At 44.0% G+C, this 26653-nt stretch overlaps 1 protein-coding gene across 3 annotated transcripts in view; it reads right to left on the bottom strand.

Annotated features, from left to right (window-relative positions):
* Positions 1-825: 825 nt before the first annotated feature.
* LOC308462376 (uncharacterized protein) overlaps positions 826-26653 on the bottom strand; it is a 52849-nt gene continuing 27021 nt past the window's right edge. The window contains exons 2-3 of one of the 3 annotated variants that reach the window (XR_013979096.1): positions 4625-4691; positions 826-2109 (exon numbers count right to left, since the gene is read on the bottom strand). Coding sequence is in view for 1 of the 3 variants with exons in the window: in XM_080980064.1 (XP_080836190.1) it covers positions 1837-2056; positions 4611-4691 (301 nt within the window). In the remaining 2 variants the exon portion in view is untranslated. Of the gene's footprint in view, positions 2110-4610; positions 4692-26653 lie in introns of all 3 variants that reach the window. The other 2 variants (XR_013979097.1, XM_080980064.1) reach the window with 2 other exon arrangements.

The following is a 26653-nucleotide window of genomic DNA, read 5'->3' as shown; positions in this document are numbered from 1 at the left end:
TGGGCTTACCCTGACCCAGGTAGAAATGTGGCTTTTTACCTTTTTGGTTCTTTTCTTTCTCAATTGAACCGTTTTTAAAAAAAACAACAACAAAAAACATCCTGTTGGTTTCAGTGGAATGGAAAAAAACTATGTCAGCTCAAGGGCCAGGATAGTTTGTATCCCTGCCAGAGCATGCCAGGGGAATGGGAGATCTTTGGATCCCACAGATTCAAGGCCTCCCCCAATTTGCCAAGAACATGCTCCTTTTCAGACCCTACCATCTCTGGAGCACCATCCTCTGACAGAGGAGTGGTGGCAGCTGAGATTCTCACCACATCAGCAAGGAGGCCTTGTGGGTGGAGGTCTTTTTCTCTACGCGTGGAGAGGGAGGTGTACATGATCCAGCTGCCCCTACTCGGAAGCCACCTGCAGGTGGCAAGAAGTGACAACACACTCACCTGTGTTGCCACTGCTCCCCAGAGGTAGAGGAGCAGAGACAAGGTGATGAGGAGGTCAGCACAGTACAAATGCCCCACCAGGAGTACTGGATTGACTCAGCCATTGTATTTGCACTGCACTGACCTTGCTACCACCTCACCCCTCCACCTCTACCTCCCAGTAAGCAGCACTGATGTCACCAGTCAGGAGTCAGCAAAGCCAGCATGTCATGCCATCTGCTCCTTCTGGGGGACTAGGGTTACTCCCTAAGTATCAGCTAAAATAAAAAAAGGTGTGTCATATGAGGAAATGGCATTTTTCAAAACAAATGCATTTACATTATCAGGCTGGAATTTCACAATGATGTATAGGGGGATTTTTTTCCTATTTTATTTTATTTTATTTTATTTTATTATCAGATCTGTGTTTTAATTTTGTAGCATTGTTGCACATTGCCCAGAGGACTAGGTTAATAAGCAACTGGTGGTAAAGTAAATATATTCTTAAGTCTTGGTATTTTTCATATGCTATGAGCATATAACTTTTAAAACCCAATGTACAATAACTGAGTTTTAAAAACCACAAGTAAGTGTGGAGGGAAATGTTTATTAATTTTAGAAAGCAGATACCGATCATTACACTTATTTTAGACTGTTAAGTTTCAGCATGACAGAAAATACATAGAGTGGCATAAAAACTTTCAACAATAAATACTTATTTATCCACATGTGGTGGCAGTGCCCCAAAATCTTTCTCTTTTGAAAAGAAGTATTTCATTAAGTAGGCCTTATCACAAAACATGATAGCCCTTCAGATCTTAAAACAGCATTTCTATCATATTTTTCAAAAATTGTTCAACAACTTCAAATATTTTATTTGATTTATTGTATTTCTACGCCGCTTTTCATTCAAAGGAATCTCAAAGTGACTTAGAAACAATAAATAAAAATAACATAATAGAACATCACAAATACAGCATAAATCATATAAAATAATTAACAAATCATCAATAAAACAATTACAATCTATAAAACACTATTAACAGCAGCAACTAAAAAATACACCACAATTACAGCAAAGTCATATTATATCATTAACAAATCAGTAGGGCATTTATAATCCATAAAACAATATTAACAACATTAATAAAATAGCAACTAAAAAAAAAGGAAGCTTTTAAGTTTATATTAACTGTTAAGTTCACTCTCCATGCCCCCATGATCTGAACTAAACTTTATTCAGTTCATTAAAATACACATAAAATACACATAATGCCTGTTGTTAACCCAGCTGCACCAGCTGGGGTCCTCAGGTTGTGGGCCATGATGGAGATAGTGAGGCTCTCACACCAGTCGGAACTTGAGCTCCAGGTAGCCTGCTCAGGCACTGTTGCTGAGGAACTCACCCACATTGCTGTCAATAATCAATAGGTCCGTTCCCACTGGATGAAGGAGAGACGAGTCTTCCCTCTTCAGCAATGAGTTGCAACTGCACTCTTTGTAGAGGCTGACCAGGAGGTCCAGCAGCCACTCCATGCTCAGGATGCTCTTTCTGTGCTGCAGGCCATCCACCAACAGCTGCTCCATCTTCTTCAGCCACACCTTGGCCAACATGGCAGCAGAGCACGAGCCAGCTTCTGAGGGGAGCAAGCAGAGGAGCTAGTTGAGTTCACCAGGCAGGAGGGAGAAGCTGCAATAAAAACACAGAGCCTCAGCAGGATCCTGGTGGTCTGGAACATGAGCTCGCAGCCAGTGACTTGGAGCTGTGCCTTGGTCTCAGCATCCAGGCCACTGCCCATGGAAGGCATGGAATGCTTTCCCTCCCAGCCACAATACAGAAGCAAAATATTTCCCTCTCACACATGGAAAGGGAGCGGCTGAATCTTGCTGATTCATTCAAACTCAGGAATCAATTCTGTATCACCCCTTCCCAGGTCTTTGGTTGGCTGGTTCATAGAATTTCTTAACCACCCTTCACCATAAGATCCCAGGGCAGATTACAATATAATAATATATTAAAATCAGTGAAAATATTTTTTGAGACTTTTCTTGTTGCCTCTCCACCAACTTAGGCATGGCTGGGGAAGTCGTGTGGCCTACCTTACAGTGGACAGTCCTCTGTTTAAAGGATTAGAGAGCTATCAAGTTTAAAGAAGGCGTCAACTTGCCTATCAACCCAGCGGCGTAGCGTGGGTTGTCAGCACCCGGGGCAAGGCAAGTAATTTGCGCCCCCTAACCCGGGGCAAGGCAAGTAATTTGCGCCCCCTAACCCCTAACCTGCCGCCGCTGCTAGCTTCTTCTTGCTGCTGCCTGGGCTGGTCTGGTGTGGTTCTCTCCTGCGCTCAGCGCTGCGCTGGGCGGCCGCTGCACTGTCCCTCCCCCAGATAGTCCCTCGCTCTCTCTCCGCACCGCACGCCTGGCACCCACCCCCTCCACAGTGGGCTGCGACCCAGCGGCTCGGATCGGATTCGCACAGCCAGCACTGCAGTGAGAGAGAGAGAGTGAGCCAGGTAGGGGCAGAGAGCTGCGAGTGCGAGCACGCCCCCCCAGATGTTGCGCCCGGTGCGGCCGGCCCCCCCTGCACCCCCCACGCTATGCCACTGTTTCAACCATTAGCACCTTGACACCAGACCAATGGGTTTCCTAGTCCCCGTCTTCCTCACTTAGATGAGTTGTATTCTATTTCTATTTGATGAGTTGTATTCTATTTGTATTCTATATATGGGACGTGGGTGGCGCTGTGGGTTAAACCACAGAGCCTAGGATTTGCCGATCAGAAGGTCGGCGATTCGAATCCCCTTGACGGGGTGAGCTCCTGTTGCTCGGTCCCTGCTCCTGCCAACCTAGGAGTTCGAAAGCACGTCAAAGTGCAAGTAGATAAATAGGTACCCCTCTGGCAGGAAGGTAAACGGCGTTTCCGTGCGCTGCTCTGGTTTGCCTGAAGCGGCTTAGTCATGCTGGCCACATGACCCGGAAGCTGTACGCCGGCTCCCTCGGCCAATAAAGTGAGATGAGCACCGCAACCCCAGAGTCGGCCATGACTTGACCTAATGGTCAGGGGCCCCTTTACCTTTACCTTTATTCTAATTCTAGTCCTGATAGACCTACATTGGCTCCCAGTACGTTTCTGAGCACAATTCAAAGTGTTGCTGCTGACCTTTAAAGCCCTAAACTGCCTCAGCCCAGTATGCCTGAAGAAGGGTCTCCACCCCCATCATTCAGCCCAGACACTGAGGTCCAGCTCCAAGGGCCTTCTGGTGGTTCCCACTCTGCAAGAAGCAAAGTTACCAGGTAGCGGACCATCTCGGTAGTGGCGCCCGCCCTGTGGAACACCCTCCCATCAGATGTCAAGGAAATAAACAATGATCTGACTTTTAGAAGACATCTGAAAGCAGCCCTGTTTAAGGAAGTTTTTAATGTTTGATCTTTTATCGTGTTTTTAGTATTATGTTGGGAGCCACCCAGTGGGGGGGGGTCCAGCCAGATGGGCGGGGTATAAATAATAAATTGTTGTTGCTGTTGTCGTAAAATATCCATCTTACATATAAATTAGCATTTGCAAATTTTGTGGAAACCTTTTTTTGTGATGTGTAAACAAACACCCTTGTTGTAGCTGTTGTGGAAATGAGAGACATGTGGTTATTGGTGCTGACACCCAATTTAGGGAATAGCCTCCAAAGTTTCCCTCTTTCCTTTCCTTTCCTTTCCTTTCTCACTAAAACAGTTTCTATTTGTGGGCTCCATATGCTGTATTTTATTGCTGCTGTCTGCTGGTGCTTTTTCATAGTTGCCGTCTTACTGGTGTTGCTTGTTTTCACAGTTATTTTAAGATTCTACTTTAGCTACTTTGTTGTTGCTGTTGCTGCATCTAGGATAGCCAGATGCAAAAAAATAAAAAAAAATAAAAAGAGGGTGGGACTCCTGTTCTCTTTTTCATCAGGCCTCCCTAGTTGTATATTCTTACCGTGGTATGGCACCTTGACTATTCTCTTGTATGGAAATATAGGCAGACTTACTTTCAAGTTAATGCACTTAGAACAGTACCTTTTCACACTTCTTTCAGAAGATGCTAAGATCTAGGCTTTTGTAGATCTTCAGGCAAAGATAGTTCCATGTTTACCTTATGGAAGTTTCATAATTCACTGGCTATTCATGTTTTATGGGGACTTTAAGTCAAATGTTAGGTCATACTTTTTGATACTTACTATCCGGTGCCAAATTCTCTTCCATTCATAGCCAATGCTTGTTTTATCTTCTGGAAATAAACTTACACTAGATAGGGAGAAAAGATGATTATCCTTAGGCAGCTGAAAAAGCATTTTGATTGTAAGGTTCTCCAGTCTTTTGTAGAATTGTCTAGTGCATAGAATATTTTGGTTAATTGCATTTGCTGCCATGAAAGGAATTGATTAATTAAAATATTAAAGCATTTGAATACAGTTCACATTATTTGATAATGAAGGGAACCTTCTCTACACCAAGTAATACAGACCATTCATTTATCCTTTATAAAATCACCCTTAAACACATTATGAATCAAATGAAACACAAATAATTGACAACAAGTTTATCAGTATACGTAGAACCCTTTTCACCGGAGACAGCTGCAATTAAAATATGCAATGCACAGAAATCCATATTAGCAGAGGATCCTAATCAAACCTCTCTATTGCTTTCAACCATTTTTGCTTTCAACTATTTCCAACCATTTTGTGGTTTTGCAGGCGTGGGAACTTTCTTTGTGCTTTGTCTTTTTGAAGAGTTCAGAATCTTTTAAAATTTAAATTATAAAAAATAACACTGAGATGCTTTATTCCAAACCCACCTTCTGTTAAAAAACCAACCAACCAAAAAACCCCTACCGTATCTGTAAATAGCCATGTGGAAAACACTAAATGAATTGCCCATTAAATCTTATGCAATCCTTAAACTCTAGATGATAAGGACTTCAATATTATTGAAAAAGCATATATTCACATCTGCATTAGGTGAACTAACTGCTTGTAAGGAAGAACACCAATCACCCCATGACTACTGTCAGAGGCAACTGCTGAAACTCATTAGCAGAGGCAATTAGGGAAGGGGGAGGGAGAGATTAAAATAGAGAACTAGCTGTTTTTAAACGAAGTTATGCCTTACACATAAATGATGCAGTGGTTTTAAAGAAAACGCTTGATATCTGTCCTTGTTCAGAAGCAATAATGCTTTGCTCCGGCTGCTGTGCACGAAACTCCTTTATTTTCGCAGAGACAAAAGAAACTGCACCAAACCACCAGGGACTTGCCAAACTTTTGAGAGTGTGTGTGCATGCACAACATTTTTTTAATGCAACTTCCCAAAATTTTGCTCACTGTCTGGATGATACAGTTAACGAGAGGTGTTAGTGCCTCTTCCCACGCTTTTGATAAAGAAGCTGGGCTTTACATTGTTGTTGTTGAGAAGGTAAACTTTCGGAAAGTTAAACTTTTTTAAAAAATAAAAATATAAATCAAACTTTAATTAGGCAGTCCGTTGCAAAGACCTGCAATTGCTCGCTAAGCATGCTGAATTATTAAAATGTATTGATCTGGGAAGCCAGATTTAAAATCCTGGAGCAGTTTCAGTGGACAGCCCTTGATTGTACTTGCATGTCACACACGGCTCTAATTGGAAGCCCCCCCCCCCCCCGGTCATGTGCACGCTTGCTTCCAAGGCACACAAGAAATGATCAATGGGGGGAAACAAGGTCAATTGAGCCAGACTGTGAGTAAAATTAAAATAGTCAAATGTCTAAACATTTTGCTGCAAAGAGGAAATCTGTAGACCCACCCACACCATATTCTGCAGCAGGGAGAACTCGGGCCACCATTATTCACATACCTCCAAGTAATTTGCAGCCCTCCATACAAACTCCCGTTTCCACTAAGAAATTTGCTATTTCTGCACATTTATTCGCCATCTCCCTCCCTCTCTCCCTCCTTCTCTCTCCTTCTCTCTCTCCCTTTCTCTCCCCCCACCCTCCGAAATGCTGGCTAATTGCTGCAATGGCCATTATAAAGAATAATTTTCGCTTAGTGGAAAAAAAGGGAAGGGAATGAAGATAACATTTTCTGGTTTTGTTCCTCTGCGGAGGCTCTATTCAGGCCCGGCTGAATGCACAGCGTTTCACTGCTACATTTATTATGCTGAGAGGTCAAGTATTACACAGCATCTTGTATGACGCTTTGCATGCTAAGTATTTCACTTCACAAATTGACCCTTCGGTGTACTTACTACATAATGCTTTAAAAACCCTGCTAAAACGCAGGACAATTAGCAATACTTTGCCTCTCGCTTGACAAAGGGGACACCAATGTAGGTGATTGCATTTACAGTGGCGCTTTCTTCCCCCAAACATTTTTGACACATTAAGGTACTTTGGAATTGTGCAATACCAGTCGCCTTGTTGCCTCTGAATGGCTTTTTCCAGCACGCTGAGGTCAGGGAGAAAATCGCAGGCTGGAGTTTTAGGATGAAATGGACAAGAATTTCAGGCGCAGCCCTATGAAGCACCAATTAAGGGGATATTATATCATAAAAAGCTGTAATATCCATTCTCAGCCTTGCGCAGCAGCCAATACAAACCAGGGTGTGATTTTAAAAGGGGGATGTATGGCTTGATCTCTCAAGACTGCTACGTTTAATTAGAAGTTCAGGGAGGGGAGGGCGAGGGGAGAATAGCTTGATTAGGAGCACATGACCTGGGCAGGCAACCCACCTCAAGAGGAAGACAGGCCACAGCAGCATGAGGCAACTACAGGGTCTCAGTGGTTGGCTGCCTGCATAAGGACAGCCTGCTAGATAAGACCAATGGCCCATCTAGTCTAACCAGATGCCTTTGGGAAGCCAGCAAGCAGAATTTGAGCCCAAGAGCACCCTCCCCTTCTGTGGTTTCCAGTCATCAATAGCCCTCTCCTCCATGAATTTGTCCAATCCCCTTTTAAAGACATTTAAGTTCCTCTCTAGTGGGAGGAAGTTCCATTTTGCACTGCTTGTAAAAAGTACTTTTGTTTATCCGTCCCGAATCTTCCAACATTCATCTTCATTGGAGGTTGATACAGTTCAAGTGTTATAACACAGGGAGAAGAACTTTTCTCTGGCCGCTCTCAGACACCATTTGGACACACACAGTTCCCCTTTCTTGTTTCCCCTCAGTATTCATCTCTTAATAAGAAAAACGCAGTGTCCTTTCCATAACCTCTTGCATCACTTTTTAACAGAGTATGTCACATTTAAAGAAACTATCTGGCAGATCTGGAACTTGATGGCAGATCTGGAACTCTCTAACCCATCTGGCCAGCTCCATTTTGACCTTCAGAGCTCTAGCGAACCTCATAAAATAAGTTACAGATGGGTAGCCGTGTTGGTCTGCCATAGTCGAAGTAAAAAATTCTTTCCTGTAGCACCTTAAAGACCAACTAAGTTAGTTCTTGGTATAAGCTTTCGTGTGCATGCACACTTCTTCAGATACACTGAAACAGAAGTTACCAGATCCTTCTATATATTGAGAAGGTGGGGAGGGGTATTACTTAGAAGGGTGGTGGGAATCGGAGATTGGCAGATAGCTGAGATGAGCCTGTTGACGACTCTTAACGACTGTAATAGGTCTTACAGGAAAAGGCAAGGGGTGAGAAGGTGAGAAATGGCTTAGTCATGTATAATGAGATAAGAATCCGATGTCTCTGTTCAGACCAGGTTTCTCTATTGTTTTAAGTTTGGTAATGAGTTGTAATTCAGCAGCTTCTCTTTCCAGTCTATTTCTGAAATTCCTTTGTAGTAAAACAGCTACTTTGAGATCTTGTATAGAATGTCCTGGGAGATTGAAGTGTTCTCCTACTGGTTTCTCTGTTTTGTGATTCTTGATGTCAGATTTATGTCCGTTTATTCTTTGGCGTAAGGTTTGGCCTGTTTGTCCAATATAGAGAGCTGAAGGACACTGTTGGCATTTGATGGCATACACAATGTTAGACGATGAGCAATTAAATAGTCCCGAGATGGTATGTGTGATGTTGTTGGGGCCAGTAATGGTGTTGTCCGGGTGTATGTGGCAGCAAAGTTGGCATCTGGGTTTATTGCAGGCTCTGGTGCCAGTGTCCGTGTTAAGTCTGGTTGTAGTATTATTGTGGGTTAGGAGTTGTTTAAGATTGGGTGGCTGTCTGTAGGCAATGAAAGGTCTTCCTCCCAGAGCTTGAGAAAGAGAACTGTCATTGTCCAGGAGAGGTTGTAGATCTCTGATGATGCGTTGAACTGTTTTAACTTGGGAGCTGTATGTGATGACTAGTAAAATAAGGTTTTTGGTTCAGTAGAGGTTGTTTTTAGGCATGACTTATTTTAGTACTCTTTGCTAGTTGTTTACTCTCTTTGATTGCAGGATTTCCATTGTTAGTTACTGCAGTTTTGTGCATTTTTATTTCTTGCTTTGAGTAACCATGTAGGCAAATCATGTGGGTTGGGTTTTTTTTAAGGCTGGAAATAAACAAATGCACCCATCAGCTGTCCACTATGTCAGCCTACAGAGCCTAAAATAGAATGCGCCAACAAGCAATCAGCTCTGCTGCAGCAAAATAAAATGCTTCTAGAGCACAGAGTTCCAAATGACTGGAACAAACCAGCCAAGCCAAATAATGCAGGGAATCATAGAATTGTAGAGTTGGAAGGGACCTCGAGGTCATTCCAATGCAGGAATCTCAACTAAAGCATTCATGACAGATGACCATCCAACCTCTGCTTTAAAACCTGCAAGGAAGGAGAGTCCACAGCTTCCTGAGGGAGTCCATTCCACTGTCAAACAGCTCTTGTCAGAAAGTTCTTCCTGATGTTTAATCAGAATATCCTTTCTTGTAACTTGAATCCACTGGTTCAGGTCCTAGTCTCCAGAGCAGAAGAAAACAAGCTTGTTCCCTCTTCCATGTGACAGCCCTTGAGATATTTGAAGATGGTTAAGATATCTTCTTTCAGTCTGCTCTTTTCCAGGCTAAACATACCAGGCTCCTTCAACTGTTCATCATAAGGCTTGGTTTCCAGGCCCTTGATCATTTTGTGCCCTTCTCTGTACTCTTTCCAGCTTGTCAATATCCTTCTTAAATTATGGTGCCCGGAATTGGACACAGTATTCCAGGTGTCATCTGACCAATCCAGAACAGAGCAACACTATTACTTCCCTTGATCAGGATTGTATACTTTTGTTGATGCTACCTAGAATAGAATTAGCTCATTTTTTGCTAATGCATCACACTGTTGACTCATGTTAAGCTTTTGGTCTACTAAGACCCCAAGATCCTTTTCACATGTACTACTGGCAGCTCAGATGTCTGTAATCTTATATTTGTGCAGCCTCAGTATAGAACCTTACATTTGTCCATGATTAAATTCATCTTGTTAGTTTTGGCCCACTTCTCTAATCTATTCAAGTCAACTTGAATCCTGATGCTGTCTTCAGCAGCATTGGCTACCCTTCCCAGTTTGGTGTCCTCTGCAAATTTGATGAGCATCCCTGCAATACCTTCATCCAAAGCATTTATAAATATGTTGAACAACAATGGGCCCAGGACAGAACCCTTTGAAACTCCACTTGTCACTTTTTTCCAGGACAGTGAGGAACCATTAATGAGCACTCTGCCTGTGTGGAACATTTTTCACTGTCTCTTATACATCTGACAGATCCAGGATTGTACCAAAAAAACCCCGGGTCTTCCAAAAGATGGTTTGAAGGGCATCTGAAGACCAATCAATGGGTTCAAGAGCTCCATGGAAACATTCCTTTGCTACACCTTTGCTCAGTCTAAAAAATAGAGTTGCCACTCTATTCCAGCAAGGCTCTGCTGCTTTTAATTGCATCAAGTGGAAATTCACTAGGTGAGTTTTGCGGGGGGGGGGGGGGGAGAGATGGACTGATGAAGAAAGAGGTTTAATTTCTGCCCATCACACAGCTGTGAAAATAGGTCTTCCAGGTTCGGAGAAAAAAATGTAGCAACCCCCATACTAAGGAATATTGCTGAGATAGTTGCTGTCCAGCTCCACTAATACCTTATTCAAATGGAATACTTCTATTCACTGATTTTGTTTTTGCAAAAAAGGGGGGGTAGCCCAGCCTGCTCTTTCAGCCACATACCTCTACCAAACCTGTGCAAAGGTGGGTGCCTAGTTTGTGCTTTATATTTAAATCATTGAACTGTACTTGGAGGCCATTGTGTTGAGGTAATAATAATCAACACACAGCCTTGGAAAGGTGCAATGTGTTAGGAAGGCTTTCAGCTTGCCTAATTACCAAGCTTGTTAATCTCCATTTCAGGCTGCCTTAATATGAGCTGGATGGAGAGAGGCCCCTTTCTCACTGTGCTGGGGGAGCTGTAATTTGCATAGCCTGTCTACACATTGCCCTGGGGGGGGGGGGGGAATGCTGGGTCTCCAAAGAAAACCCACATTAAACAATGCTTCCCCTCCCCCCTTGCATCAGTGCCCCCGGGGCAATGTTGTTTTCTTATTTACAGCTGCAATCATGGAAACAAACAAGCTTGCATTGCTATTAAAAATTGAGCTTTCATTGGAGACATTTCTTGGAAAAAAATCAGGGTAACAGCAGTTATTACAAAGCGTGCATACACAGCCATATGAGGGCCCTGCCTAGTTGATATTTCACTTCCAGGCTGCTACTTCAAGGAGCAGCTCTTAGAAAAATCTTGGCAAGGAGCCTGAAAAAGTACCTTTAAATAAGCAAGCTGCATTTCTTATGAAGCATCTTCTTCCACTGACGCATCTCCAGGCTATGTGTTCATTTATTTGGAAGCTCATTGGGATTATTACCTCCCTCCCTCCCTCCCTCCCTCCCTCCTCTCTCTCTCTCTCTCTCTCTCTCTCTCTCTCTCTCTCCTGGGTGGATTTTTGTGAATTTTACAGCTGTGTTGCTGGCGGAAATTCAACAGATGAAGCTCTTCCCATGACTGCCTCTGTTTGGGAACGTTAAAGGCTTTCATGGGATTAATTCATTATATCGTCCTTGACAATGCTGCTTCTGCTGTTTCATTATCGCTTCAAATAGCTTCTAATAATTCTCAGCTGCGGGCCCACTGTGGTGCTGTGGCTTGACTTGGATCGATGGGATGCAAGTTCCCTCTCAGCCGTGAAGCGAGCTGTATAATGTTGAGCCAGTCATTATCTCTCTCCTTGACATACCTTACAAATGTAGACTCGCCATGGACAAGTTTAACGATATTTGGAATTCATTTGGAATTCGTTTTTATAAATGCCAAATTAGATTAAGGTCTGGTTAACTATAATAACAAGCCCGCCCCCTTTTTGTAATGTACACAATATTGTTCTGTTCTGTTTTTTAAAAGCATACTATTTCTTGTTTCTTCAGTTTTTTGTGTCTGTGCACTTGTTTCTGCGCACTCGTACTTTTGTACTTTTTATTTTTCAATAAAGAATATAAAATAAAATAAAAAAAATACCTCACATAATATCTGAAAGTTCTTCCTGATGTTTAGTTGGAATCTCCTTTCTTGTAACTTGAAGCCCTTGGTTTGAGTCCTCCAGAGCAAGAGAAAACAGGCTTGCGCCCTCCTCCATGTGACAGCCCTTAAGATATTTGAAGATAGCTATCATATCTCCTCTGTCTCCTCTTTTCCAGGCTAAACATACCCAGCTCCCTCAACCGTTTCTCATAAGGCTTGGTTTCCAGACCCTTGATCATCTTGGTTGCCCTCCTCTGTACCATAGCTGTCAACGTTTCCCTTTTTTTTAAGGAAAATTCCCTTATTCCAGATAGGATTCCTCGCAAGAAAAGCTATGCTCTGTACACGTTCCAGCTTGTCAACATCCTCCTTAAATTTTGGTGCCCTGAATTGGACACAATATTCCAAGTGTGGTCTGACTAAGGCAGAATAGGTAAAGGTAAAGGGAGCCAATGTAGGTCTATCAGGACTAGAAATAGAATAAAGGTAAAGGTAAAGGGGCCCCTGACCATTAGGTCCAGTCGTGGCTGACTCTGGGGTTGTGGTGCTCATCTCGCTTTATTGGCCGAGGGAGCCAGTGTACAGCTTCTGGGTCATGTGGCCAGCATGACTAAGCCGCTTCTGGCGAACCAGAGCAGCGCACGGAAATGCCGTTTACGTTCCCGCCGGAGCGGTACCTATTTATCTACTTGCACTTTGACATGATTTCGAACTGCTAGGTGGGCAGGAGCAGGGACCGAGCAACGGGAGCTCACCCTATCATGGGGATTTGAACCGCCAACCTTCTGATCGACAAGTCCTAGGCTCTGTGGTTTAACCCACAGCGGCACCCGCGAGTGGTGCTATTACTTCTCTTGATCTAGGCACTGTACTTCTATTGATGCAGCCTAGAATAGTGTGAAGTACTTCACACAGTGCATGGTTTAAACTATGGAACTTGGTGGCCACAGGAGGCAGTGATGGCAACCAACTTGGATGGCTTTAAAAGAGGATTGCATCACATTCATGGGGGGTAAGGCTATCAAGGTGTATTAGCTGCAATGGCTGTGTTCTACTATCAGAGGCATTATGCCTTTGAATACCAGTTGCTGGAAATTACAGGAGAGCAGAATGCTCTCGTGCTGAGGTCCTGTTTGTGAGTTCTCTACAGTCATCTGCTTGGTCACTGTGTGAACAGGATACTGGGCTAGAAGCATCACTGGAATGATCCAGCAGGCTCTTTTTAATGTTTTGCTGCTCCAGTGACATAATGGGTCAGTGTATCTCAAGCCCACCTAGGGACAGCTGTGGACAGGATTCCTGCATTGCAGAGGGTTGAACTAGATGATGCTCAGGCTCACTTCCAGCTCTACATTCTCATTTGTTGTTGTTGTTGTTTAGTTGTGTCCGACTCTTCGTGACCCCATGGACCAGAGCACACCAGGCACTCCTGTGTTCCACTGCCTCCCGCAGTTTAGTCAAACTCATGTTTGTAGCTTCGAGAACACTGTCCAACCATCTCGTCCTCTGTCGTCCCCTTCTCCTTGTGCCCTCCATCTTTCCCAGCATCAGGGTCTTTTCCAGGGAGTCTTCTCTTCTCATGAGGTGGCCAAAGTATTGGAGCCTCAGGTTCAGGATCTGTCCTTCCAGTGAGCACTCAGGGCTGATTGCCTTAAGAATGGATACGTTTGATCTTCTTACAGTCCATGGGACTCTCAAGAGTCTCCTCCAGCACCAGAATTCAAAAGCATCAATTCTTCGGCGATCAGCCTTCTTTATGGTCCAGCTCTCACTTCCATTCATCACTACTGGGAAAACCCTAGCTTTAACTATACGGACCTTTGTTGGCAAGGTGATGTCTCTGCTTTTTAAGATGGTTTGTCATTGCTTTTCTCCCAAAAAGCAGGCGTCTTTTAATTTCATAGCTGCTCTCACCATCTGCAGTGATCATGGAGCCCAAGAAAGTAAAATCTCTCACCGCCTCCATTTCTTCCCCTTCTATTTGCCAGGAGGTGATGGGACCAGTGGCCATTATCTTCGTTTTTTTTTATTTTGAGCTTCAAACCATTTTCTCATTCTACATGCTCATACCCTCCAACATTTCTCCAGTGAAAATAGGGATGTCTCATTCCATAATGATAATTGCACTATTTATACCCCACACATCTTACTGGGTTGCCCCAGCCACTCTGGGCAGTTTCCAACTTACATAAAAACATAATAAATCATTCAATTATTTTTTTTAAAAAAACTTCCCTATACAGGATTGCCTTCAGACGACTCGGGAGTCAGATAACTCCACACCCTCCAGTATTTCTCCAATGAAAATAGGAACATCCTACCATACCCTCCAATGTTTCTCCAATGAAAAGAGGGACGTCCTAAGGAAAAGTGGAACATTCTGGGATCAAATCAGAATTCGGACAGCTTCTCTAAACCAGGGACATCCCTGGAAAATAGGGACACTTGGAGGGTCTGCATTCTATGAGTCTATGATTCCCTTATGATCTATTTTTCAGGGGCTGCATGGGCGGGGCCAATAAAAGTGGGTGGGGTCAAAGCAGGCAAGGCCAGAGCTGGAATAAACAGACATGTAGCACACATGAATGTATAGATATCAGTGGTGTGCCCTATTACTAAGTCAAAGGTTTCCACCAATTTAGAAGAAGAAGAAGAAGAAGAAGAAGAAGAAGAAGAAGAAGAAGAAGCGGAGGAGTTTGGATTTGATATCCCGCCTTTCACTCCCCTTCAGGAGTCTCAAAGCGGCTAACATTCTCCTTTCCCTTCCTCCCCCACAACAAACACTCTGTGAGGTGAGTGGGGCTGAGAGACTTCAGAGAAGTGTGACTGGCCCAAGGTCACCCAGCAGCTGCATGTGGAGGAGCGGAGACGCAAACCCGGTTCCCCAGATTACAAGACTACTGCTCTTAACCACTACACGACACTGGCTTTAATTTAATTAAAAATGGGCTGCTTTTCTCAGTAAATTGGCTAATGGTGGAGTTATGCTTCTTCAGATGCAGTGATTACGATGGCTTTAACTCTATAACTTTCTGGTATTCTGGGCCTTAAGTCTAGAGAGCTCCACTTCTCTTGGATTGAGCAGGGTACATCAATACTTCATTGTAGCACATCTCTTACAAAACCCACTAGGGATCAGTTTTAATCTGATTACAGAGATCAAAACAAGATTAGCTAGATTACATGTGTCGTGTTGCTTAATATCTCATCCTGTTCCACGCTGCTGGACAACAGACACAAACACACACAGTTCCCTCCATGGCCATCAACTAAGGGAATGGAGAGTCTTGCATACCCTCCAAGTGTCCCTATTTTCCAGGGAGAATCCTGGAATTATGAAAGCCATCCTGGCTTCTGATTTGATCCTGGAATATCCCAATTTCCCTTGCCAATGCCACCACCGAGCTCAGGGAAGAGGCTGAGCAGGCGTTTGTCCCGAGCGATGGTGGCAGCTGTGAGAGAACATCCTGTTGCCTCTCCATGGCCTCCACATGGTGGCCACTGCCAACCTCCTCCTTTGAGCAGCTTGCAGTGGCTGCTTGTGAGCAGCGAAGCTGCAGCCACTGAGACCCAGCTTTGCATGGCATGCCAATTCTGTGAAGCAGGAAGAAAGGAGGAGCAGAACACAAGGAGTTTTGATTTAGATTTTTAAAAAAAATGCTTTGTACATCCACATCTAATCTTGCCCTTTCTAAAACTTATTTATTAGTGTGCATTTCTGTTTGTCATTCTAACAAAGAATAAAATAAAACCAGGATTAAGTGGTTTTCTCAGGGTAGTGAATGGTGTGTTTGTGTGTGCTGTGACCCTTTGGGGGTAGTGGTAGAGGCATTCACCCTTATTCGGATACAAAATGCTTATGGGGGACAAAAAATGGGGTGAGAAATGCCCCTATTTTCATCTGAGAAATGTTGGAGGGTATGGTCTTGGCGACTGGAGAGGTGCGGCGCTACAGATTTCTCATGTCAGAAGTCTGCTTCCAAGCTCAATGGTAGAATTAAATGCCTGCCTCCTTTGAGTGATCTGCAGCATAATATACTTCAAAGTAGGCCTTGGACACTCTTGGAGAAAAGTTGGGTCATGCTGATCTGTATCAATATAGGCCCCTCTGCCTTGGAGTTGCTCCCTGGGAAGAAGTGCCATGCAATGAGGTCTAAAAGGAAGTTGTTGGTCACATTCATATCATTTATGTATTTCATTGTTAAAAGCCTTAAACATCTCAGGACTGCAGTGCCTCAGGGACCCGCCTTTCCCCATATGAACCAACCTGGATGCTGTAATCATCATCTGAGGTCCTTCCTTGTGTGTCTGCTCTGCAAGAAGCCTGGAGGGTGGCAACACAAGAACGGGCCTTTTCTGTGGTGCCTCCCTGCTTGTGGAATACTCTCCCAAGGGAGGCTCACCTGGCACCTTCCTCTTCTCCCAGGCCTTTGGCTAATTAAGTGATCTATTGTCTTTTAAAGTGGTGTTGGGGGGTCTTGTTTTTGTTAGCTACTATGGTATGTATTTTTGTGTTTTTATATTGTAAACTGCATTGTGATCCTTGGATGAAGGGCGTCACAGTAAATCAATCAATCAATCAATCAATCAATCAATCCCATCTTTCCTCCAAGGAGCACCAGGCTCATTGTTCTCCTTCCCCCCTCCCCCATTTTATTCTTACAACAACCTTGTAATGTAGGTTAGGCTGATAATGAATGAGTGGCCCAAAATCACCCAGTGAGTTTTATGGCTGAGTGGGGCTTCCACTTCCAGTATCTGGACTCTGTGGAATGTAAACAGAGTCCTGTGACTGCAAGCAGCTGCACAGTGAGGAAACAGAAACTAACACTTTCTACCTTGAGCTTAGGCTTGAATTCTCAAAAATCAGGTCTTTCCTCCTCCCTAATAAAAGCTTAACAACTTTGCCCTGCACCCCTAAAAACGGGTCTTTCCTCCACCCTAATAAAAGATCAACAACTTAGACCTGAACCCCAAAAAAGGGGGTAGATCACTGCCAGTTTTTAATTCTGAGAGTAGATTGCAGTCTCTCGGGAGTTGGCCACCCCTGCCAACCCAACCTTTCTCAACCTTTGGTCCCCAGATGTTGTTGGACTACAACTCCCATCATCCCTGACCACTGGTCCTGGTAGCTAGGAATGATGGGAGTTGTAGTCCAACCATATCTGGGGACCCAAGGTTGAGAAAAGGTGCCGCTACACCACAATGGCTCGCCTTTCCATCTATGTCATAGTTTTGTCCTTGATGTGCAGTTTTCCTTAGCAGGCACATCTGGCATCATCACTCTGCGCCATGACTTGGCCCCAGCCCCAGATGAAGCAACATGGTGAAAATGAAAGAAAATGGGCAAGAGGAATAAGCACATTAACATGGAGGGAACTCTTTCTCCTGTCAGCTGAATCTCATGTTTATGTTGTTAGTATTGCTGCTAAGTCAAGACATTCATTGATAAAGTATTTCAATTAACTATAAAGACTCACACAGCTAATCAGTTACAACTGACGTACATTTGGGCTAAATACCTATAATTACAGTTGTTTCACACCTGAGTCCCTGTTACTGATGTTGTGTAACAAGCAGTCCTGATTGCTGACATCAGCCCACTTAATGTGCCTGCATTTATGTCATAATCAGATAAAATCAAATATAGAGTTAATAGTAAAACTTCTAAAACACAAGGCAAAATCCACTGGCAACATCTCCTACACAACCCCCATTAAAGTGAATCGAAAGTCTAGAGGGCAGAAGTTCTGAGATGATTGCACCCGCCGTCACTAAGATATTTGAGAGGAAGCGGTGCATGTACAAAGTGTTTTATTATTTATAGTTCTCCACTTAATGATTATCCAAGAATCTTATTCTACCCACTATTTGTTTGTTTAGCAAAATTTACCATTTTTTTCCGTGTATAAGACTAGGTTTTTTCCCTTAAAGATAATGTCAAAAATTAGGGAGCGTCTTATACTCTGGGCCATCTTCACCCATTTCCTTAAATCTGAGTCCCTCAAAATAGGGGGTGTCTTATACATGGGGATGAAAAAATACGGTATATACCGCTTGATTGCATTAACGCTTCTAAGTTTACAAGAAATATTAAAATGATCAATAAAAACTGTTGTAAACAATGTAAATCATTTTAAAATAATTATTATTAACAAGAAGAAAAATTAAAACACATCGACAGTTTGGCTAGGCAGGGGAGAGAAAAATAAATAAATAAATAAATAAATAAATAAATAAATAATACCAGTTTGGTTAGGCTTGCCTAAACAAAAATGTTTTAAGCAGTTGCTGAAAATGGTCTTTCATGATTAAAGAATCCACTAACCCTTTTTGTTTTAGCCCAAGGATGGGAGTCTCAAGCCCATAGGGCAAATGTGGCTGCCCGAGCTTCTGTGCCTGGCCCTCGGGACTCTTCTCAGGCCACACCCTTGCCAGTCATGCCTGGCACCCTCTTGGACTGCTTGTTTCTGGCTGGTATGTGTCTTTGAACACTGACCAGGCCTCTTGCTTGTCTGAATGGAGGATACAGAGGAGAGTATCAGTGTGTGTAGAAGTAAGCCTACTGTACAAATGTAAAATGGTGTCCATTGCTTCAACCTCTTTCACCATACACTTCAGTATGGTGTAGTGGTTAAGAGCGGTAGTCTTGTAATCTGGGGAACCGGGTTCGAGTCTCCGCTCCTCCACATGCAGCTGCTGGGTGACCTTGGGCCAGTCACACTTCTCTGAAGTCTCTCAGCCCCACTCACCTCACAGAGTGTTTGTTGTGGGGGAGGAAGGGAAAGGAGAATGTTAGCCGCTTTGAGACTCCTTAAGGGGAGTGAAAGGCGGGATATCAAATCCAAACTCTTCTTCTTCTTCTTCTTTTCCTCTGGCCCCACCCAATACTGGTATGTGACCCTGAAAGTTGCCTAGAAGATAAAGTGGCTCTAGGAATGAAGAGGTTTCCCCTTTAGCTCCAGTCCAATGCCAGGGGAGCATTTTATGACTCTGTGTAATGGATATAAGGGACGCGGGTGGCTCTGTGGGTTAAACCACTGAGCTTGGGCTTGCCGATCAGAAGGTTGGTTGTTCGAATACCCGCAACGGGGTGAGTTCCCGTTGCTCTGTCCCAGCTCCTGCCCACCTAGCAGTTCGAAAGCATGTCAAAGTGCGGGAAGGTAAACGGCGTTGCCGTGCACTGCTCTGGTTCGCCAGAAGCGGCTTAGTCATGCTGGCCACATGACCCGGAAGCCGTATGCCGGCTCCCTTGGCCAATAAAGTGAGATGAGCACCGCAACCCCAGAGTTGGCCACGACTGGACCTAATGGTCAGGGGTCCCTTTACCTTTACCTTAATGGATATGGAAATATTCTTTTTTTACAAGAGTAAGATTTTTTTCTGAAAGAAATGATTACAAGGTCATGTGAGTGCCCAAATCTCTTCTCTCTAGCTACAACCATTGGATCCCTTAGTTCAGTGGTGTTCAAACTTTTTTCAAAGAGGGCCAGATCTGATGAAGTGAAGGGCTGTGAGGGCCGACCAAAGGGCCGACCAAAGTTGTTGACCTGTTTTTAGGACTGGAGTTGTTGACTTTTTTTTTTAAGGATTTTACCCCAGGAAATAAACTGCCATAGTGACCAGATTAAACCAACTGGCGGACTGAATTAGGTCCCCAAAACGGACTTTGAACATGCCTGCCTTAGCTGGATCAGGCCAAAGTCCCACCTAGTCCAGCATCCTGTTCTGACAGTGGCCAAACAGATCATAGAAAAAATGGCACCATCAAATTGTAGAGTTGGAAGGGAGCCTGAGGATCATCTCGTCCAACCCCCCTGCAATAAAGGAATATGCTGCTCTCCCATATGGGGATTAAACTTGCAACCTTGGCATGATCAGCACCATCGTCTAGCCAACTGAGCTATCCAGGCACGGATACCTTGGGGAAACCCACAAGCAAGATATGAACTTAACAGCACTCTCCCCACTTGTGATTCCCAGCAACTCATGTTCAGAGGCATTGACGTGGGATTAAAAGGTAAAGGGACCCCTGACCATTAGGTCCAGTCATGACCGACTCTGGGGTTGCAGCGCTCATCTCACTTTACTGGCCGAGGGAGCCAGCGTACAGCTTCCAGGCCATGTGGCCAGCATGACTAAGCCGCTTCTGGTGAACCAGAGCAGCACACGGAAACGGCGTTTACCTTTCCGCTGGAGTGGTACCTATTTATCTACTTGCACTTTGACGTGCTTTTGAACTGCTAGATTGGCAGGAGCAGGGACCAAGCAATGGGAGCTCACCCCGTCACGGGGATTCGAACCGCCGACCTTCTGATCGGCAAGCCCTAGGCTCTGTGGTTTAACCCACAGCGCCACCCACATCCCTTTTGACGTGGGAGACCAGGATTCAAATCCCCACTTGGCCATGAAGCTCACCTTGGGCCGTTCCCTCGCTCTCTCCTAACACTAGAACTTGTGGAAATCCAATGAAGATGAATGTTGGAAGATTCAGGACAGGTTTTTAGAAAGTATTTCTTCATTCAGTGCATATTTTAACTGTGGAATTTGCTTTCCACAAGATGCAGTACTGGTCACCAGCTTGGAACTGTTTAAAAGAAGATTAGGCAAAGTCATGGAGGATAAGACTATGAAAGGCCATTAGCAATGACTGCTACTTACTAGCTCCACTGGCAGAGGCAATATTCCTCTTTAATACCAGTAGCTGGGTATCGCAAGCAGGAAGAGTACTGTTGCGCTGAAGTTCTGCTAGTGGGACTTCCATGTGCATCTGGATGACAGCTGTGAAAACAAGATTTTGGACTAGGTGTGCCTTTGGTCTGATCCAGCAGGGCTCTTGAATGGCAATAATGCCTCTTGCTTGCCTAAATGCAGAGTGGAGAGGTGAGTGTAGGTGACTTTTGTGTGGCCAGAATGTAGGTAAGATTATTTATTTTTATTCTTTATTAAATTTGCACCCTGCTCTTCCTGCCCAAGGAGCTGATTGAGGTCATTTTCCATGGATCTGTTCATTGTTTTCCTCTCACCTATGGAATGTAACCCCTGACAAGTTCCTCATTAGGGAATGTGACTCTGAGGCTGAAAAAGGTTTCCCACCCTTCTGTTTGTCACAACCTCAACCCCTGTGAAGCAGACACATTATCTTGGTTTGATGCTTTTAGAAATCACACATATCTCTTGAGATCCTGGCATTTGTAATTCAGGGCCTGAATGAAAGGACGGGGGCTGCCTGCCAAAGAGAAATAATATTCTGGCCTAGTCCTGAGAAGAATGGATATGGAGAATCAGTTAATGGAGGGGGAAATTGTAATAAGTGAAAAGGTTCCAATTGCTAAACAACAATATAGTGTATGCCTTTCTCTGACTAGATCCAGAAGTTGCAGGAGAAATAACACACCCTACTGGATGTTCACTGCAATACTCTTTGAACCAAGTCAAAACTTTTCTGCCTGCCTGGGCATTTAAAGTCAGGCTTGTCCTACAATAGCCTTACTATCTTTAATGTTCTCTGGTTGTGTTGCATTGTTGTAATGTTTTCTGGTTGTGTTGCATTGTTTTTATTGTATTATATAGTTCAGGCACAGGCAAACTCGGCCCTCCAGATGTTTTTGCGACTACAATTCCCATCATCCCTGACCACTGGTCATGTTCGCTAGGGATGATGGGAGTTGTAGTCCCAAAACATCTGGAGGGCCCAGTATGCCTATGCCTGATTGTATCACCATTCCTGGTTATATATTGTTCACTGCTCTTGTGATGGGCTGTCTATAAACAATTCAGTTCTGCCTTCTTTACTTTCTGTCTTTTTTCTTTCTGCATTTCTCCAATCCCTTCTCTCTTCTCAAGAACCAGGGAAGTTATCGCTGATTCTTCAGTTGTTGTTGCGTTTTAAAATCAGATTACATTTGAGGAAAACCTGCATACCTAGAGATTTGAGGTTCAGTATGGAGACCTTGTGATTACAAAGCATTCACAGAATTTAAATCGATCGATGTTAGGTCTGAATGGACATGATTAGACCACAGGTCCAATATTTCTCTAAATGTATGCAATCTCACTCTAATTCATTAGTTTTAAATGCATAACTTAATGGAAGTTTTTTTCCCCCAGAAGAACTTAGTACAAAATGTTTCTATTCTTGTTCTGTTCTATTTAACAAAAGCTATTCTGGTATTGCGTGGGACGCGGGTGGCGCTGTGGGTAAAACCTCAGTGCCTAGGACTTGCCGATCGCATGGTCGGTGGTTCGAATCCCCGCGGCGGGGTGCGCTCCCGTCGTTCGGTCCCAGCGCCTGCCAACCTAGCAGTTCGAAAGCACCCCTAAGTGCAAGTAGATAAATAGGGACCGCTTACCAGCGGGAAGGTAAACGGCGTTCCATGTGCTGTGCTGGCTCGCCAGATGCAGCTTGTCACGCTGGCCACGTGACCCGGAAGTGTCTGCGGACAGCGCTGGCTCCCGGCCTCTAGAGTGAGATGAGCGCACAACCCTAGAGTCGGTCACGACTGGCCCGTACGGGCAGGGGTACCTTTACCTTTACCTATTCTGGTATTAAAATACCAGAGCCTTGGAAAGTGACTTTCCATTCCCATCATTCAAACTTATCCTATCTATTCTATTTGTCTTTTACCTCTTTAGCTTTCCAACTATACAAGGCTTCCTTTTGTGCTTTAATGCTTTCCTGCGAACCATTAGCAGTGAAATACATTTTCATGCAACTCTGCCTTTTGTATTCCCCTACTTCCTTTTCTGATTTTTGATGACCATCACATTTATTGGCAATGTTTAATTAAAGCTAATATATGAGGAAGAAGTGGGGGGAGGACACTGACATAATTGAAAGATTTAGTTTCCCCTTTGGAAATTTTAATAATCTCTATTAGCTCTCACTTGTTTGAATCAATCCTCATGAGATTGGATACAGGTAAATAATACCCATAAGACAATGGAGACAATGTGCTATTTATATTGGGTTTTATTCCAGGAATAATTCAGTGGAAGTTAATGGTATAAAAGAGTCTTGATGGCAGTGGGTATGTGCATAAAACAGAAGGAAGAAAAAATTATTAATTCACTGATTGCAGCTTATAATATGGATTTCTTATTACACGTCTCAGGGAAGACATTCTCCTGTACGTTCTTCTGCATTGTTAACAGCAGAATGAAAGAAAGTGGTTTGGGAAACCAATTCCATTTATGTTTTGGATTTATCGGAGTCATCCTCCTACTGGAGCTTTTTTCTTTTTCGTCACTGTTCTGCATCAGCTGCCTACATCCTGCCCCAGCTCTGAAAATTTAAAGTCTGCTTCATAAGACGTCTCATTTTGCCCTAATGGATTAGGCCTGGGCTCAACTACTACAAGCGGACTGACAATGATCTAGCAATCTTATCACATAGAGTCATTATATTCTAACAACATCTATGGAGGAGGTTCTGTGTCCCTTTGTGTACTGAAGGAACACAGGGTCTTCTCTGTGGTGGCTCTCACATTGTGGAATTTCTCCCACTCTGCTCCACCCCACTGCACAAAGACATCCATTAACTCCAAAATAACGATACGGTCGGGGGGGGGGGGTTAAGTCTCTGTGACATAACATGGTTTATTCCATCCTTTCAAGATGGTCAGGGTGGCATACAAAATTATCCCCTCTTCCCATGTTATACTCATATCTGTGGCCCAACATCACCCAGTAAGCATCATGGCTAGTATCAAGTCTTGGTTTTCAAGCCCTCCCCAATCATTTTTTCCTTTTGTTCTCCCCTAGCAAAATAGTTGGATTCTTGTACAATGCACAAAACAGCTGCTATTCTCCCAGACAAACAGGTCCAGTGGCAGACTGAGCTGCAAATCTAAAAAAATGTAGTATAAACACTGACAACTGGGAAACACTGGCCTGCAAGTGCTCTAATTGGAGAACAGCCTTTACCAAAGGTGTCATGGTCTTTAAAGACACTCGAACTCAGGACACAAGGGAGAAACGTGCTAAGAGGAAGGCACGCTTGGCAAATCCACACCGTGATCAACTCCCACCCGGAAACCAAGGTCCCCATTGTGGAAGGACGTGTGGATCCAGAATTGGCCTCCACAGTCACTTATGGACTCATTGTTAAAACTGTGTTTATGGAAGACAATCTTACTCGGCTACGAGTGATCGCCAAAGAAGAAAATGGTGAGGAAGTGGACATTGTACATATTTAATACCTACAGTTGCAAAATATGGGTAGAGTGCTTTTTTTCAAATTAATTCAGTAACCAGACACTATATCAATATACACACAGACCACACCTGGAGTAACCAGTTCTGGGCACCACAGTTGAAGAAGGATATTGACAAGCTGGGACATGGGCAGCGGAAGGGGACTAAGATGATAAAGGTCTGGAAACCAAGCCTTATGAGGAGCAGTTGAGGGAGTTGGACATGTTTAGCCTGCAGAAGAGAATATTGAGACATGATATGATAGCCATATTCTATTATCTGAAGGGCTGTCACACAGAAGATGAAGCCAGCTTGATTTCTCCCACTGCAGGAAGTGGGACCCAAACCAATGGGTTGAAACTACAAAAAAGGAGTATGGTTAAAACTGCTCAACAGTGGAATGGACTCCTTTGGAAGGTTGTGACTCTCCTTCATTAGGGGTTTTTAAACAGAGGTTTAAGGAAGGAAGTTGAACTAGATGACTCTTGGGATCCCTTCCAACTCTACAGTTTTATGATTCTGCCTTTTGTTTTTCTGATATATTTTGTCATGAGAAATGAGTGTGCCTGTAAGCCATCACTGATAATAAATAAATTCATTGATTTATTATTCAAATTTATATCTCACCCTTCATCTAAAAGGAGTCCAGGGCAACAAACTACGTAATAATAATAATAATAATAATAATAATAATAATAATAATAAAAATATAATCTTTAAAGTATTTCAAATACAGATGCAGACTGGGAATGATTTCAACTCAGAAGGTTTCTTGAAAGAGGTTTCTTGTCACCGAAAAGACAACTGAGATTATGCCTGCTCATATTCAAGGGGAGGGAATAATTATCTATTTGTCAGTATATAACAATGTTTCCAGTGGAATTCTGGCCCAGAACTTTATTGCCGGCCTAATATCCATAGGACATTCTGTGGAAGAGACCTCTGAGGCGCAGCAGCTGTGCCAAACCAAGTCCAGAACAGGTGTTGACAAAAAATGAAGGACTCTGCACATGCTTATATCAGATGCATTACCAGTTAGTATTTTCACCAGAGCTGAAGTACCCGCTGCACTATGGGAATTCCAGTGCAAAAACAATAGCATGTTTTTCAACCCACTGGTGGAGGAAGAGGAGTGTGGGGGGAACGTACAACCCCCAGCAGTGCAATCCCAGTGGGGTGCCATCGTGGCTGCCCCCCTGCCCACACTGGTGCCACACCCCCACAGGCAGCATGCCACGCCCCCAGGACACACGTCATGCCCCTGCGGGTGGCGCACCATGCCCCCAGGACATGCGCCAGCCACGCCCCCACCTGCTCTCTGCCCCCCAGTGCCGGAGCATGAAGCTCCACCACTGTTTCAACCAAGAGCTGCCATTGTCAAAATTGAAACCAAGAACAGGCATCTTCAGAACAAAAAAAACCTGGACTAATAATAATTATTATTATTTATTATTTGTACCCTGCCCATCTGGCTGGGTTTCCCCAGCCACTCTGGGCGGCTTCCACAATGACCAAAATTACACTAAGATGTCACACATTAAAAACTTCCCTGAACATGGGAACATATGCTGCTTCAAATGAGAGATTTATGTAGTGAGCATGGTACACCATGAAAATTCAGTGCAGCAGCAGTATCTGTCATGTATTTTCACATTTGGTTATTCAAGACTTCATAGTACATCCAAAAGCCTCTTCTAAACTAGTGTCTGCCATGACATGTGCTTACATAAAAACAATAGGCGTTGCTTTGCCTTTCATGTGTACAGGGTAAATCTGTATTTGAAACCTCTTGGTTGACAATCAGCCATGGTGTGAATACTACATTTTGCAATTCCTCAAAATAGTCAAATGTTATCTGGACTCTGATTCTCTACTACTTCTCTGTTTCCTTTGCCTGCAAGTAAAGACCCGTCTTTCAAAGGTTAAAAACCACCCAGGGCACAATTCAAGTACGTACATTTTCACTCCCGTGAAGAGGTATGACTACAAGCCCCGCCCCTGGTTTGCTGCAATCTAGTGGTGGCTGATGCCCATTGGTACTGGTAGGACAGAAAGCAGGGAGCACAAACAGCAGGTAGATTCTGAGTCCATGATAGGTGGAGCCAGCTAATTTTAGTTCTCTCCCCGTCCTCTTCCTTGCTGAGTTTTACAAGGGCAACATCGACACTACGAAGGAAAAGGCTAACAGGCAGTTCCACACCCCGAACTCATTGCTAAGGAGGGAGGGAGGCAGGTGGGGCTGGCTGAGGGCAGACTGTGGTTGGTGGGGCAGTTCCACATTTGCCCTAATGGACTATCCCCCACTGCTGTAACCACAGCTCAGGAAATTAACACAGTGGTGCAAGAACTTCTCTTTGCTGGTCTCTGGGTTGAATCCATATTTAGCCATGCTTAGAAGAGACCCCTCCTGCCAACCTAGTAGTTCGAAAGCATATCACAGTGCAAGTAGATAAATAGGTACCACTCCAGCGGGAAGGTAAACGGCGTTTCCGTGCGCTGCTCTGGTTCACCAGAGGTGGCTTAGTCATGCTGGCCACATGACCCGGAAGCTGTACGCCGGCTCCCTTG

The sequence above is a fragment of the Podarcis pityusensis genome (genome assembly GCF_964106645.2).
Source record: "Podarcis pityusensis genome assembly, chromosome: 1".
Lineage (NCBI taxonomy): Eukaryota > Metazoa > Chordata > Lepidosauria > Squamata > Lacertidae > Podarcis > Podarcis pityusensis.
This window is presented reverse-complemented; position numbering and strand designations above follow the sequence as displayed.